The 14,459-nt window shown below is 39.8% G+C and overlaps 1 protein-coding gene and 3 pseudogenes across 1 annotated transcript; 3 read left to right on the top strand and 1 right to left on the bottom strand.

The window, feature by feature from the left end:
- LOC111954094 (protein broad-minded-like) overlaps window positions 1–4,479 on the bottom strand; it is a 34,082-nt pseudogene extending 29,603 nt beyond the window's left edge.
- Window positions 4,480–5,459: 980 nt separating this feature from the next.
- Window positions 5,460–7,925, top strand: LOC111954391 (inactive hydroxysteroid dehydrogenase-like protein 1; annotated as a pseudogene).
- Window positions 7,926–11,120: 3,195 nt separating this feature from the next.
- Window positions 11,121–11,709, top strand: LOC111954093 (gap junction Cx32.7 protein-like; annotated as a pseudogene).
- A 540-nt stretch (window positions 11,710–12,249) lies between these two features.
- On the top strand, window positions 12,250–14,118 carry LOC111954423 (gap junction Cx32.2 protein). Its single transcript, XM_023974160.2, has 2 exons — window positions 12,250–12,339; window positions 12,922–14,118. The coding sequence occupies exon 2, from the start codon at window positions 12,945–12,947 to the stop codon at window positions 13,821–13,823; it is 879 nt and encodes a 292-aa protein (XP_023829928.1). The 5' UTR covers window positions 12,250–12,339; window positions 12,922–12,944; the 3' UTR covers window positions 13,824–14,118.
- The last annotated feature ends 341 nt before the right edge of the window (window positions 14,119–14,459 follow it).

Below are 14,459 nucleotides of genomic sequence, written 5' to 3'. Positions count from 1 at the left end.
TAATATTAATCAAACTGGGAACTCATTTCTAATCACGAAGGAGGAGAATCAGAGACAGACCCTTGAGATTCCTGGAGTGGTCAATCATCAGCTCATCATCAATCTCACCACCACCCTCATTTCCAGTCCACTCTCACTGCCACAGAACAGAACCATTAAGATTAGTCATCACTCACTCACCAGAGACTTGTACTTCATCTCCAGAAGCCTGTAGACCACGGTCCTGCTGTAGTAACCATGCTGGAAGAGACAGGACTGACATCATTTATGGGCGGGGGGGGTTGGTGTCTTGTAATGTTTAGAGAAGCAAGGTAATATTGTGCTCACCATCCACTTATTAAACCAGGTGGCTTTGATATCCAGTAAGGCAATGAGGTGCAAGGCTTTCTCTGACACTTGTGTGCCTAAGCCATGTTCAGGGTGTAAGGACAGGAGGGAGAAAGTACTCTATTATCTCCTCCATGTACCTAGTGAGACAAAGAAGATACCAAATTACATTTTAGACTAAACTATTACTTTGCAAATGCTGATCACGGAATATACTGTAAAATAGAACATCTCACTTTTCTGGGTTGCGAATCAAAAAGATTGTCACTTCCTTCTGAAAATCATTCATTAGTCTCATCTGGTGGTAAAATAAATGTAAATAAAAACTATATCATATTCATATGGGTATAACTGCCATGCAAGTATCACATTACAGACGGTGCATTCTTGTTTTAGAAGACGGGTAATGTCCGGTCTGTTTACATCATTCCAACCAATCCAGTCAGGAGGCTCAGTTTATTTATATTTTTACCTTTATTTAACTAGGCAAGTCAGTTAAGAACAAATTCTTGTTTATGCCTCAAGCACAGATGCAGTGCCTTAGACCACTGCGCCACTCGGGAGCCCCAGTTTAAGGTACATGAAGTCAGACTCCAGACTTTTAGCTATTTGTCAGAAGGCAAAATATACATTATTCACATCATTATCCACATCAGACTTTGAATAGAAAAAGAAACAAGACATTTCAGAAACATATAGGAGAAAACTAATGAATTACCTAGACTGTTGTAGATCTCTCGTTACATTCAGTGGAGAAGAGAATGTTTTTGATAAAAAAGCACAGGACCTTATCCTGAATAGAGGATGAACAAAACTATAAGACTCATGCAGGTGTGAATTTTTGCAATTTCACTGTGTGACAAATGTTCATCAGACCAATAAAAAACGAAAGTTGTTTACAAAACAGAGTACACAAAATCCCTAGGGGGTGAATTCCCATATTAGAGTATCCTATTCTATTTAGCCCATTACATTCTAAGCCATGTCTAAGCTGGGGTAAGGGGTTTTACTAAGGTTTATTGAATTGTTTTAAGAAGGTCATACGTAAGATAATTTTGCTATTTGATTTTGAATTTTAAGACCCCTTGAAGTATCAAAAATATTATTTAAAAAAGTATTTGATGAACATTTTATTCGGCCTTACTGCTATTTGCCCATACAAACGCATTGAATAACAGATTCACTACATGGAATAACAGATAGTCCCAAAAATTTTATAAAAAAGGAAGTTTGTTCTGAAGTGTCTGTCCTATATCTGAGAGATATAAGAAAGATCAGGAAACATTTTTTACATGTATTTAAACCCTTATTTTTGGCACTTAACAGGCTCCATACATACTTCCATCCATTTTTTCAAATGGTACCGGGGGACCGTCAGACAAGTCTTGTGAGGCCTGTGGGCATCTTAGAGCAAAACAACCCACATGTATTTGTTCGGGAGAGTCTCACCTTTCCATATTATCGTGTAAACCAAACTGTTCGGACGCTACAGACGATTTTGTGAGAAGACTGATTTTCGGGATGTCTCATTGTCTGACAAACACCATCCTAGCTCTGTAACCTTTCACCGCAGATGCGGAAGTGCGACATCGGCGGAAGTGCGACATCGGCGGAAGTGCGACATCGGCGGGAATGTGAGACATCGGCGGAAGTGCGACATCGGCGGAAGTGCGACATCGGTGGATGCGGTAGATCCAATGCAAAAAAACAGATATCTTTAGCTTAAATAGACAGATTTTTATGGTGATTTTTTTATTCGATTTCCGCGGGGTGAGGAAATCGACTCTAAGGGGTTTTAAAGACCTAGTATAAAGACAGAGATTTTAAATGTCTACTCTAAGAATGCCTACAAGCGTTGTTGCCAATGTTTAATACAGTATGAAGATGGCCTATTTTACTTTGAGTTAATCTATCAGACATCTTCAGTTGCCAAACTAAGCTGTCCAGCTCTTTACCTTTTAACATTTTGTTGTATAAGCAAAACCAGGATGACTGCATTCCTTTGAGTAGTACATTAATATTACTTTCTAAGTTACATAAGAAAGGCATTTCGCTGAGAGCATGTTATCTCCATTCATAAGTGCTAACTTTTGTGTGAGCATTTTTCAGTGACTTACACTGAGGTCAGGGTCTGGGTCAGCAAGGGCAGCTGAGAGGTTCCTACGCAGGCTGCTCCAACTCCCACAGCTCAGCACATCCGAGGGCTATGCACCACACAGACCGAGGGCTATGCACCACACAGACCCTGCATGTCCTCCCAGTGCACTTGCACACCACTGTCACTCTCAGAGACCACACAACATTGGATGCAATTAATAACATTTTTACCAATCTAGTAATAATCTAGCAAATTATACAGAATAGAAATCATATTGAAATCCTTTTAACTCTTTAGGCCTACTATGGTCCAACCTTTCAGCAAGTACTTGCAGCTGCTATTGTTTGATAAATACTTAACCCTAAGGAAACATTTGCAACTGTAGTTAATGTGTATTTACTGTACATTCACTTTTTTGTGCTCGTGAGTTATAATTAGACAGCATAACTTACACTGATTGCAAACTCAACTCAGAGGCAACACAAACAACTAAAGCATATAATGTAATGATTTACAAGTATAATAGTATTACTTATCCAGATCAACAAAATATATGTTTATACGGTATAATGATACTGGTCCGGTAGTGTATAAAAAGCCATTCAATGGATAGTTGGGTGGATCCTCACTTTGCAAGAGTAACTTGTAGGCTACTTCTTTAACATGGTATTACCTGATTGAAGCAAGAATCACTGTCGGCTCAGTTGTCTGTGTAATGGCTGTTTGACTGATGATGTTGGCTCTCCCTGTGCAGCTCCTCCCTTCTCAGTTGGTCCTCTTCAAATGTATTCATCAATGGTTCAACAACTACCATCATTGTGTTCTTCAGGTTCTGCATCATTTGCTTGTATCTATAAATTACACTGTAGAGGTTAGAAATGTATTTAAGTGTCATTCCACAATGATACAATAATTTACAACACATATTACAGATTTATTTTTTACCACAATGTGGACCACTCAGGTAGAGCAACAAACATAGTCAGACATGGTACAGTGGCTCCTTTCGCGTCATGTACATTACATTATCTACATTATTGGTAACAGTTATTATACATTAGGTCATCTATACACATGTATTAATAAACACAGAAACAAAGTACAGTAGATAAAAGGACATTTAGGCACTTATCACGAAACGTATCCGATGGAGGATAAGATTGCAGGCTTTGGCGCAGGAATTTACATTATTGTTACCTGATGAAATTTTACACAAAGTAAATGAGACAGGTAAATACAATGAAAGATCTAGTCTACACTAAGGGAAAGGGGGATACCTTGTTAGTTGTAGAACTGAATGCATTCAACTGAAATGTGTCTTCTGCATTTAACCCAACCCCTCTGAATCAGAGGTGTGCGGGGGGCTGCAATAATCCACTTCCACGTCTTTGGTGCCGGGAACAGTGGGTTAACTGCCTTGCTCAGGGGCAGAACAACAGATTCTTACCTTGCTGCTACTGCTTCAAGATTGTATTCATTGTGAAGCACACAAGCGCATAAGCTTTAGACTCCCTAACAATGGCATATTCTGTGAAGTAAGTGACGAGCCATGTTGGGAATATAGTAAAGGATAAAGTTAATCAAAAGTCACTTGTGAGAAGTCTTCACTGAGAATGCTTTATAGAGACACCATACATACTCTCCAGATTCTCTAGTCCTCCTTGTAACAGCATGAACCAAGGTGTCCTGACCGGACCCAACAGCATGTCCCTCTCCTCTGTTACATCTCTCTGTCTCCTCCTCGATAACTGCTCCCAGAGAGCTTTCCACATACTGCCGCAGGTACTTAACAAATTCATAACTGAAAAAGAGACGGGTATTAAACAAGCGTTAGATAATAATGGATATAATTTACTACAGATTTGATTGTAGCAAATGAGAAGGTATTAAATTCTGCATACTTATGGAAGTTCTTGTCCATCTCCTCCAGATTAAGCAATATTTCCTCTGCACATTCAATTGGTAGATGCACCTGAGATTCTGTCTTGATGCTTTTTAGCAGTTGCCTCAACAGACTGAAGTTCAGACTCATCCTCAGCTGAGATCTGAGACATGGTCCTAATGTGGATTCACTCTTCTCATCAGAAATATCCACAGAATGGAGATTATCCAGTGGAAACTCAGTTTGCTCGCTAGCTACAGTGCTACTTTAATGTAACAACTAAAATCGAATCAAATGGAATGTGTCACATGAGCCGAATACAACAGGTGTAGTAGACCTTACAGTGAAATACTTACTTACAAGCCCTTAACCAACAGTGCAGTTTTAAGAAGAAAACAAATATAACAAATATAGCTAGACAAGCGATGCCATTGTATTAAAACCTGGGCATGCATTGTCTTGCCATGTAACGTTACTGGAGCTAGTTGACGTTATGTTTGTTGACATGGTAGCTAACGTTAGCTTGCTAGCAACGAAGGTAAGGAGATAAAGTCCTTTGCATGACAGACCTTGGTTAAACATTTTCGCAAAACCATTGCAAATGTATCACATTGTAATAAACAGTGTACGACTTCCATACCGTACTGCTCATTTCGCCAATATAGTTATGCAGTATAGTTAGCAAAATTTCCAACCTCCTGCAGAAACATGGACACATGTAACAGTACTTTGGAAAAGGGGTGCAAACAAACACCATATTTTTTTGTTTGTTAACACTGACAATTATGATATACAATAAATTCCAGCTACTCCTGTTATTTCAAACCAAAGTGTTCATGCAATATGCTTTTTCCTGTGCCTTTAAATCACTGTCCGTTAGATGTCACGTGGTCCCCCATGTTTACACTCTTTTCCGGGAAAGGAACGTCTGTCAAAAGCCAAATCAAAGACAGAACTGTTATGAAGACAGGTTAAAAAAGGGCCAGTCTTAAACTGCTTCTCTAATCGAAATTTCCTACCGTACGTGTAGGCGAGGCCATGAAGGCGTTGGCTAGCTAAACTCATACGTAGAAACACGTCATCGGGTCTAATGGTCATCTCGCGTCGAACTGCCCAAATGCAAGCCGTCAAATCAAAGGCGCTCCTTCGATATAACGTTGTTTGTGACGAAAATGACAACGTATCTGTTTGTCACTTTCATGAGGTTGTTGTAATAACGTTTAACTACTTAAGACAGTGGCACAAATTTTTGATTTCGAGAAAATGAACAACTATGGAATAATGTTAGACTCTCATTTGGGCTCCAGAGTGGTGCATCTGGGTGCTAGAGGTGTCACTACAGGCCCTGGTTAGTGGCCCTGTATCACAACTGGTCATGATTAGGGGTCGCATAGGGCGGAACACAATTGGCCCAGCGTTGTCTGGGTTAGGGTTTGGTCATGGTAGGCCTTCATTGTAAATAAGAATTTGTTCTTAACTAGTTAAATTAAATAAATACATAAAATTGACTTCTCAAACCCGAAGCCCAGGCCTGGTCTGTTGGTCTATATCTCAAGCATTCCCACAAAGCTTGCAATGTTGCGCCTCTGGGTTTAGAAACTCTGGCCAAACCAGAGACAGAAGAGGAAGCGAGACACAACACTCACAGTTTTTTTCTGGTACAATGAAAGTCAATGAATTAAGTACACTAGACCCAACTGCTATTGCATTGGTGTCTATGGGAGAGCCACCCCGTTAAGCATGGTAAACGACCATCTTTGGCAAACTAGCTCAATATTGCGCCTGTCAGAACTGCTGTGTAGCTAGATTACAAAATACTATGCACAATTTAACTTTAAGCTATAAGTATCAAGTAAAGTATATAATCGGGAAAACCTTAGCCAAGTAGTACAGATTGGCTAAGATTAGGAAACATTGTTTGTAGCTTGCTTCAGTTTAGCTAATTACCAACCTGTGACTGCTATGGCTGGTGTTGACAGTTTTGAGCTTTTGTACAGAGAAATTGCTCGGTCATGCACTTCATTTGTGGAAACCCTAGCTGTTATGGGTGCTCTGTGTACAGCCAGCAAAGGTGCGGGACTGCTACAGCTTGGTCAGGGTGCATTTCCTTCCTCGACTGACGCAAAGCACTCGCCTTGGCCACCGTTTTGGTGAATGGGGTGTCATTTATGGTAAGGTACAGTGTCAGTGACACAGCCAAGGCCATCTCTGAAACTCCTGGAGTGGATACAATGGTGCTTGTGGCTAACTTCAGTCAGAGCGACACAGGTTGCAAGCCTGTCAAAGACGCCTTGAGGGGACAAAAATATAGGCTTTCTGGTTAACTGTGTGAGTGACTGCCTTGGCAACTCACCAAACTTGACTGGCCTGCCTGAAGACCAGTTGTGGGACGTACTCCAACACACATTGCTGTCACCACACTGATGACACGCCTGGTTCTACTTGGCATGGTAGAGAGGAAACGGGGAGCAGTGGTGAACATCTCTTCTGGGGCATGTTATAGACCCTCTCCAAGCAAAGCTCTCTCACGTTCTACGGTCAGATACTACTCACACACACACACACACACACTGATTATCCTTGACGTACATGTTGTTAAATGCATTGTGATCTTGTCATCCTACTGATTCGTTTTAATAAATGCCTGTGATTCTTTTATTTTTTTCTCAGGCTTACCTTGATAACTTTTCCGGTGCTCTGCACCATGAATATGGCCCTCAGGGAATCTTTGTGCAAAGTCTGGTACCTTTCGAAGTGGCGCCCCATGGAGCATCAGCAGGTGGCTCGCTAGTACCACAGTCAGATGTTTATGCCTGTCATGCCATTTCCACCCTGGGCATCTCACACAGGACCACAGGCTATTGTCCCCATAAACTGCAGGTTCACAGATCAGTGATGATTAAAATGGTGTTTGGAAGGGGTGACAGATAGACATTTAGTAGTCCATAGTCCATTTTAAACTATAGGCTAACCATGACCCTTGTTTGTGTTATCTTTTCTAGTTTGGACTTGTGCAGTCAATGCCAGAATGGATTTGGGTTTTTCGGTCATGTATGCTCACAATCTCATGCTGAAAGGTCTCCTTCATACAGAAAACTGAACTCCAGTCACTGAACTCATGACAACAAAGTTATGCCTAGCTAATACAGGCATCAAACAGATGATATTACACTAATGTGTGAATGAGTGTGCGTAATAATTGTATCTTAAAAATCTATATTTATTCAGTGAATGTAATACTAAATAATCTTCAGGAGTGTAGGTCCCAAATTATGTTGCTGACGTCTCTGAAATGCACAGATATGTGAGGTGATGGAGATCTTTTTTGCAGTGATTTGAGATGTCTCTTTGAGGAACTGTGGTCTTTGAGGTGTTCAACTGGTGGTCCTATGTAAAGCCAGTTGTTTTGACAACAATTTACAGTATACTCGAGAATACATTTTGAAATGAGTTATTTTTTATTTACTGATGGTGCTGGGATTCTAATTATTGGTGATATGATTGCAGAAATAAGTTGTGTGCTTGTGAATGACTTTCCATCTGGTTTATGCTTGGTGAATATGCATATGTTATGCATAGCACAATACAAAATGTAGCTCAATAAAGATAATCCTTACTAAATAATTATTTGTTGATGTACTTTATGAGGATTTCATTTTTGAACAAAAATCTGTTTTTGTCAACAAAGACAAGATAGTTTAGTAAATCATTTACACTTAGAAGGACCAACACTGTTGACATATTCTTTCGGAAAAATTAGGTCAGACATTGTTTGTAATCTTCACAATAACATGTGAAGCAAAGTCTGCTGTTAAAAACAAAACAATTGATGGAACAATTAGAAAGTAACTATTGACAAAGAAATTACAACATGTCTAATCATTAGACACATAAAATGCATGTTGTGTATGAAAATCAATACTTGATCTATAGACAAATAAATCTTGTTGCGGGTTGGCAGTGTCTCTGACTTTTAAATAATTTGTCAAACTTAATTTCTTGAATATTGACATACCCTGCCTCTATGTTTGGTATAGCTGTACACTAGATATCATAGGAACCTAAATGATCACTTTAAGGTTTCATCTTGGGCCACAGCACTACCACAGGTCATTGAATGGTGTCATGCCTAAGAGGTGGGATATGTAGTCTTTGTTGTGGTTTGGATGGTGCCTCGTCCATAAGAGGGGAAGGTTGAGAAGGTTCTCGTCTTCACCCTGACATCACCATCCTGAGAGACTGAGCTCGGACCTTTCTTCAGGCAAGTCCCTTGGTAAGTTGAAAATTCACTTATGATAATTACATGATCAAATACCAGATTTGTGAAAATTGCACTCATGACATTAGAAAGTGAGATGTAATGGTTAATTGCCTCTGGTTAGTTGTTGGTATTCGACAATCATAATGCCTAGACAGTGAGGTTAATCAAATGAGCTTTACATTAGAGATCTATCACCTGCTTTGTAAGGATGGATGGGATTGCTGACGTTGACAAAAAGTAATAGATAATTAGATAATTAGATAATAATTAGATAATTATAACAGATAATTATAACATTATGTGACCATACCAGTTTACCAATAGACTATGCATACAGCCTTGATGAAAAGTAGACTACTATCTGCAGTGGGAGGTTTTTCCTAAAGAAAACTTTGATAGGCAAAGATTTAATTTTGAGTATGTATTCAATAAATGTTCCTGAAGGAAATAGTGGCTCAGCAAACTGACTGTAATGAAAAGGTAGGAAAAATAATCTTCATGTCTTCTTGTGCCTTCTGAATTAAACAATCAATGTTTAAAGATTGAACAAGGTCAGGTCCTTGGTTCCCACCAGATTGGAAAGCTCTGTTATTGGAATGGCTATTGATATCTGGGCCTCATGGGCCTTCACGTATCAATGTACTCACTGGTCCAAATGAACAGATAAAGAGGATCCTTGACTGGGCGCTCATTGGTACATTTCAATTAGTACATATTAATTAATGCTGTTAAGAGATCTATTCATTCTCTAAAACTTTGCTTCAAAAATGTAATATCTTATACAGTTCTTGTCATAACTGATAATCCCCCCAGGTGATAAATATATACCGTTGAAGTCGGAAGTTTACATACACTTAGGTTGGAGTCATTAAAACTCATTTTTCAACCACTCCACAAATTTCTTGTTAAAAAACTATAGTTTTGGCAAGTCGGTTAGGACATCTACTTTGTGCTTGACACAAGTAATTTTTCCAACAATTGTTTACAGACAGATTATTTCACTTATAATTTACTGTATCACAATTCCAGTGGGTCAGAAGTTTACATACACTAAGTTGGCTGTGCCTTTAAACAGCTTGGAAAATTCCAGAAAATGATATCATGGCTTCAGAAGCTTCTGATAGGCTAATTGACATCATTTGAGTCAATTGGAGGTGTACCTGTGGATGTACTTCAAGGCCTCCCTTCAAACTCAGTGCCTCTTTGCTTGACATCATGGGAAAATCAAAAGAAATCAGCCAAGACCTCAGAAAAAAAATTGTAGACCTCCACATGTCTGGATCATCATTGGGAGCAATTTCCAAACGCCTGAAGGTACCACATTCATCTGTACAAACAATAGTACACAAATATAAACACCATGGGACCACGCAGCCATCATACCGCTCAGGAAGGAGATGCGTTCTGTCTCCTAGAGAAGAACGTACTTTGGTGTGAAAAGTGCAAATCAATCTCAGAACAACAGCAAAGGACCTTGTGAAGATGCTGGAGGAAACGGGTACAAAGTATCTATATCCACAGTAAAACGAGTCCAATATCAACATAACCTGAAAGGCCGCTCAGCAAGGAAGAAGTCACTGCTCCAAAACCACCATAAAAAAGCCAGACTACAGTTTGCAACTGCACATGGGGACAAAGATCATACTTGTTGGAGAAATGTCCTCTGGTCTGATGAAACAAAAATATAACTATTTGGCCATAATGACCATCGTTATGTTTGGAGGAAAAAGAGGGAGGCTTACAAGCCAAAGAACACCATCCCAACCGTGAAGCACGGGGGTGGCAGCATCATGTTGTGGGGGTGCTTTGCTGCAGGAGGGACTGGTGCACTTCACAAAATAGATGGCATCATGAGGCAGGAAAAGTATGTGAATATATTGAAGCAACATCTCAAGACATCAGTCAGGAAGTAGAAGCTTGGTCACAAATGGGTCTTCCAAATGGACAATGACCCCAAGCATTCTTCCAAAGTTGTGGCAAAATGGCCTCAAGGACAACAAAGTCAAGGTATTGGAGTGGCCATCACAAAGCCCTGACCTCAATCCTGTAGTGTGTGGGCAGAACTGAAAAAGCGTGCGCGAGCAAGGAGGCCTACAAACCTGACTCAGTTGCACCAGCTCTGTCAGGAGGAATGGGCCAAAATTCACCCAACTTATTGTGGGAAGCTTGTGGAAGGCTACCCGAAACATTTGACCCAAGTTAAACAATTTAAAGGCAATGCTACCAAATACTAATTGAGCGTATGTAAACTTCTGACCCACTGGGAATGTGATGAAATAAATAAATGCTGAAATAAATCCTTCTGTCTACTATTATTCTGACATTTCACATTAAAATAAAGTGGTGATCCTAACTGACCTAAGACAGGGAATTTGTACTAGGATTAAATGTCAGGATTTGTGAAAAACTGAGTTTAAATGTATTTGGCTAAGGTGTATGTAAACTTCCGACTACAACTGTATATATATTATTTTTTCACAGTAAACTGTCCAACTGGACTATCGAAATGGGTTAATGGGACTTGCTGGGCCGGCTGCTGGACAAAGTGCGAGATGAATAAACAAGTACAGTATGAGAAGGCCAATAACTTCCTGAAGAAGGGCTACACAGTCCCCAAGTACAGCAACGTCAATGAGATGATTAACCTGCATGGCCTTCTGTTATGTAGTGCACATATTGGTGAAGATCCGGTTAGATCTGGGGTTCTTTGTGGGTCAATACCACCTGTATGGATTCACCCTCCAGGCTCGCTTTGTCTGCAGCCGCTTCCCCAGCCCTCACCAGGTGGACTGCTTTCAGTCTAGACCCACAGAGAAGAGACTGTCTTCATCTGGTTCATGTTCAACGAGCTCTTCTACTTGTTGGTCAAATCGGTCAAAGAGTGTGGACAGGAAGCAGGACTACACGGTGACCCTGGTCACCCCTGTCCTGAAGAGAAAGGCCTTTGAGAACAGGGACCAGATGATCCAGAACTGTGTCAATCTGGAGTTGGAGCTGCATGGGAGGAAGCTGGGCAGTGGGGTGATGAAAAGTGTGGCTTCTGAGGACAACATTGCTAATATGGAGGAGGTCTATATTTTACCTGGCAGCTTCTGTACACATTCCTTTTTCACACAACCTGCGTGTATGTTGACCCAATAAGTCTGGTGCCAGGCTAAAACCATATGTATAAAATTACCTTATTTGTGTGCCTGACAAAATGCCTGGCATTTAAAAAAAAAAAAATCATCGAATAGAGGATGTCTTTGAGCTTGTGCCACAGATAAATAATATAAATGTGTATATTTCTTTGGGATTTGTATTATTGGTTGTGACATTGCTTGTTTGAGTTGATGTAATGTAATTCATATATAATATATAATATATATATAATAATCTTGATTTAATAAATTACTCTTTTATAAGGAATCTATTCTGGCTGGTATCATTGTGTTTGGTTTGATTCCTCTTTTGTTATTATAAATGAGTCTCAGAATGTCTGTCTCCATGATGCCGATTTCATGAACAACTCTGAGCTCTGTGTTATTAATTCAATGCAATATAAAAACAGATGTGTTCCTGTTTAATCTGTTGTTGGAATCTATCTGTCAATCATTACGCGGAACCTTCCAGTCAGTCCCAAGGGTTAACTTTTAAAATCCAATTTCCCTATGATGACTGTGACTGTGAACCTGCAGATGGGTTACACAATCCTTACCACCAGCCCTAAAATCTCAAGGTCCAACTTATGTTAACATCAGTTGGCCACAGTCTCCATAGGGTCAGGACAAGGTAAGAGGCAACATTTTCTTTTTACATTTAATGAAAAATGAACAGAACAGTAGTTCAATTTGTTCTAATGTTTGATATAAGGATTCCACTGTAAATATTGTCTTTGGAGTTTACTGAATAACAGGCATTATCATCAAATGTTTAAATATAATTGATTCCAAAGTTATACCAACATTTTATCTCAGAATGTTTACGTTTACATTTAATACTATACATTTACTATCAAATAGACTGTCAATCAGTGGTTTCTCTACATTTGACAAACTGCTTACATTTGATTTATTTTTGGTTTTAATAATTTTTGGATACACACGGAATTAGAAGACAATGTTTTGTAACAATCATTTTCTTATTAAAGGTCAATTAAAGCGATTGAAGGGATATCAGTTTTAGGCACTTGGCTTGAGGCTATTGTGTGCGTTTCCCAATAGTCAGATTAATGATTAAGGCTGAAAACTGAGTGAAAAACATTGAAAACTTGACTCATTGATAAGATGGCCCTTGTGTACTGAGCCCCTCGTGCCCATTCTGCCCTCATATTCATAGACAGTAACTTGTTTCATGTCTTCTTCTTTACTCTAGAAAGCCATTGAACATCAGCAAACATGGGGGACTGGGGTTTTCTTTCCAAGCTACTGGACAAGGTGCAGTCTCACTCAACAGTCATCGGAAAGATATGGATGAGTGTCCTGTTCCTGTTCAGAATCATGGTCTTGGGTGCCGGAGCGGAGAGCGTGTGGGGCGATGAACAGTCTGGTTTCATATGCAATACGCAACAACCTGGTTGTGAGAATGTGTGCTACGACCATATCTTCCCCATCTCACACATCCGCTTCTGGGTCATGCAGATCATCTTTGTCTCCACCCCAACTCTTCTATATCTGGGCCATGCCATGCATGTCATCAGCCAGGAGAACAAACTGAGAGCCATACTGCAGAGCCAAGTTGACAATGGCACATTGAAGAAGCCCAAATACAGCAACGAAGCAGGGAAGATAAAAATTAAGGGGAATTTGCTGGGCAGTTACATGACCCAGCTGTTCTTTAAGATCATTATAGAGATCACGTTCATCGTGGGTCAATACTACCTGTATGGGTTTGTCATGGTCCCCATGTTCCCCTGCTCAAGATCTCCCTGCCCCTTCACTGTCGAATGCTACATGTCCCGTCCTACAGAGAAGACCATCTTCATCATCTTCATGCTGGTGGTGGCCTGTGTGTCTCTGGCTCTGAATGTGATTGAAGTGTTCTATCTGCTTTGTACAAGATTAAGATGTGGTTGCTCCAAAGGCCGCAGGTATCACACTACCTCAACAGCGAACCCAGCCACCCTCCCTCATCCTGGGTGGTCTGGTCACGTAGATACTGAAATGGACGCCCTGAGACAGAACAAGATGAATCTGGAGTTTGAGAGTGGCCAGAGTTTAGGGGGTAGTCTGGATAGAGCTAAGGAAGAGAAACATTTGCTGGGTGACAACCACTAAAACATTTGAATGTTAATTTGCCTTGAATGTATCTTAATCTCTTGTATTGTTGAAAATCTGAATGAATACACTACCTTTTTTGTCTTCTTATTTTTATTTGTTTTAGGCACAGTGCACTAGTAGTGTGTATTAAGTTTCAAAAATTGTCCTTAAGTTATGGCAACTACCAGCTGGGGTCTTGAATTGAGTTGTAAACTCACACTTGAATGCCTACAGTTGAGATATTTTCTATCATGTGATACAATAAATGTGTCAAGATATACAAGTGTATTAAAAAAAGAATAATTAAAACATAGTGCCAAAGTTAGTAGTGTTTTATTTGTATCAATGGTGCCTGAATGAAAATGAGAGACTGAAAACCCACCAATAAAATGACTGAAACATAGCAAAATAACACACATTAGGAAATAGTTGATTATCTTAGGACACCATTTATGGAAATATGTCTATCAAATTAACATCACTGAACATAAGACATCTGGTCTCCAAACGCTAAAATAAAGGGGCTTGTAAATAAACTCTCCTTTTTTACCAGAACTTTGTCAAACTACCAATCCAGACAAAATGTTCTAGAAGTGAGAGTATGAAAATATGTCTATAGCATCATTTGAAAATAAGGAGCGCCCGTCCTCCAAC

The sequence above is a fragment of the Salvelinus sp. IW2-2015 genome, linkage group LG28 (genome assembly GCF_002910315.2).
Source record: "Salvelinus sp. IW2-2015 linkage group LG28, ASM291031v2, whole genome shotgun sequence".
Classification (NCBI taxonomy): Eukaryota; Metazoa; Chordata; class Actinopteri; order Salmoniformes; family Salmonidae; genus Salvelinus; species Salvelinus sp. IW2-2015.
Note: the sequence above shows the minus strand (reverse complement) of the source record. Positions and strands in the feature narration are given on the sequence as shown.

What these genes read in the sequence shown, in the direction of transcription:
- LOC111954423 (XM_023974160.2), top strand. Translation starts at nt 12,945, where the DNA reads ATGGGGGACTGGGGTTTTCTTTCCAAGCTACTGGACAAGGTGCAGTCT.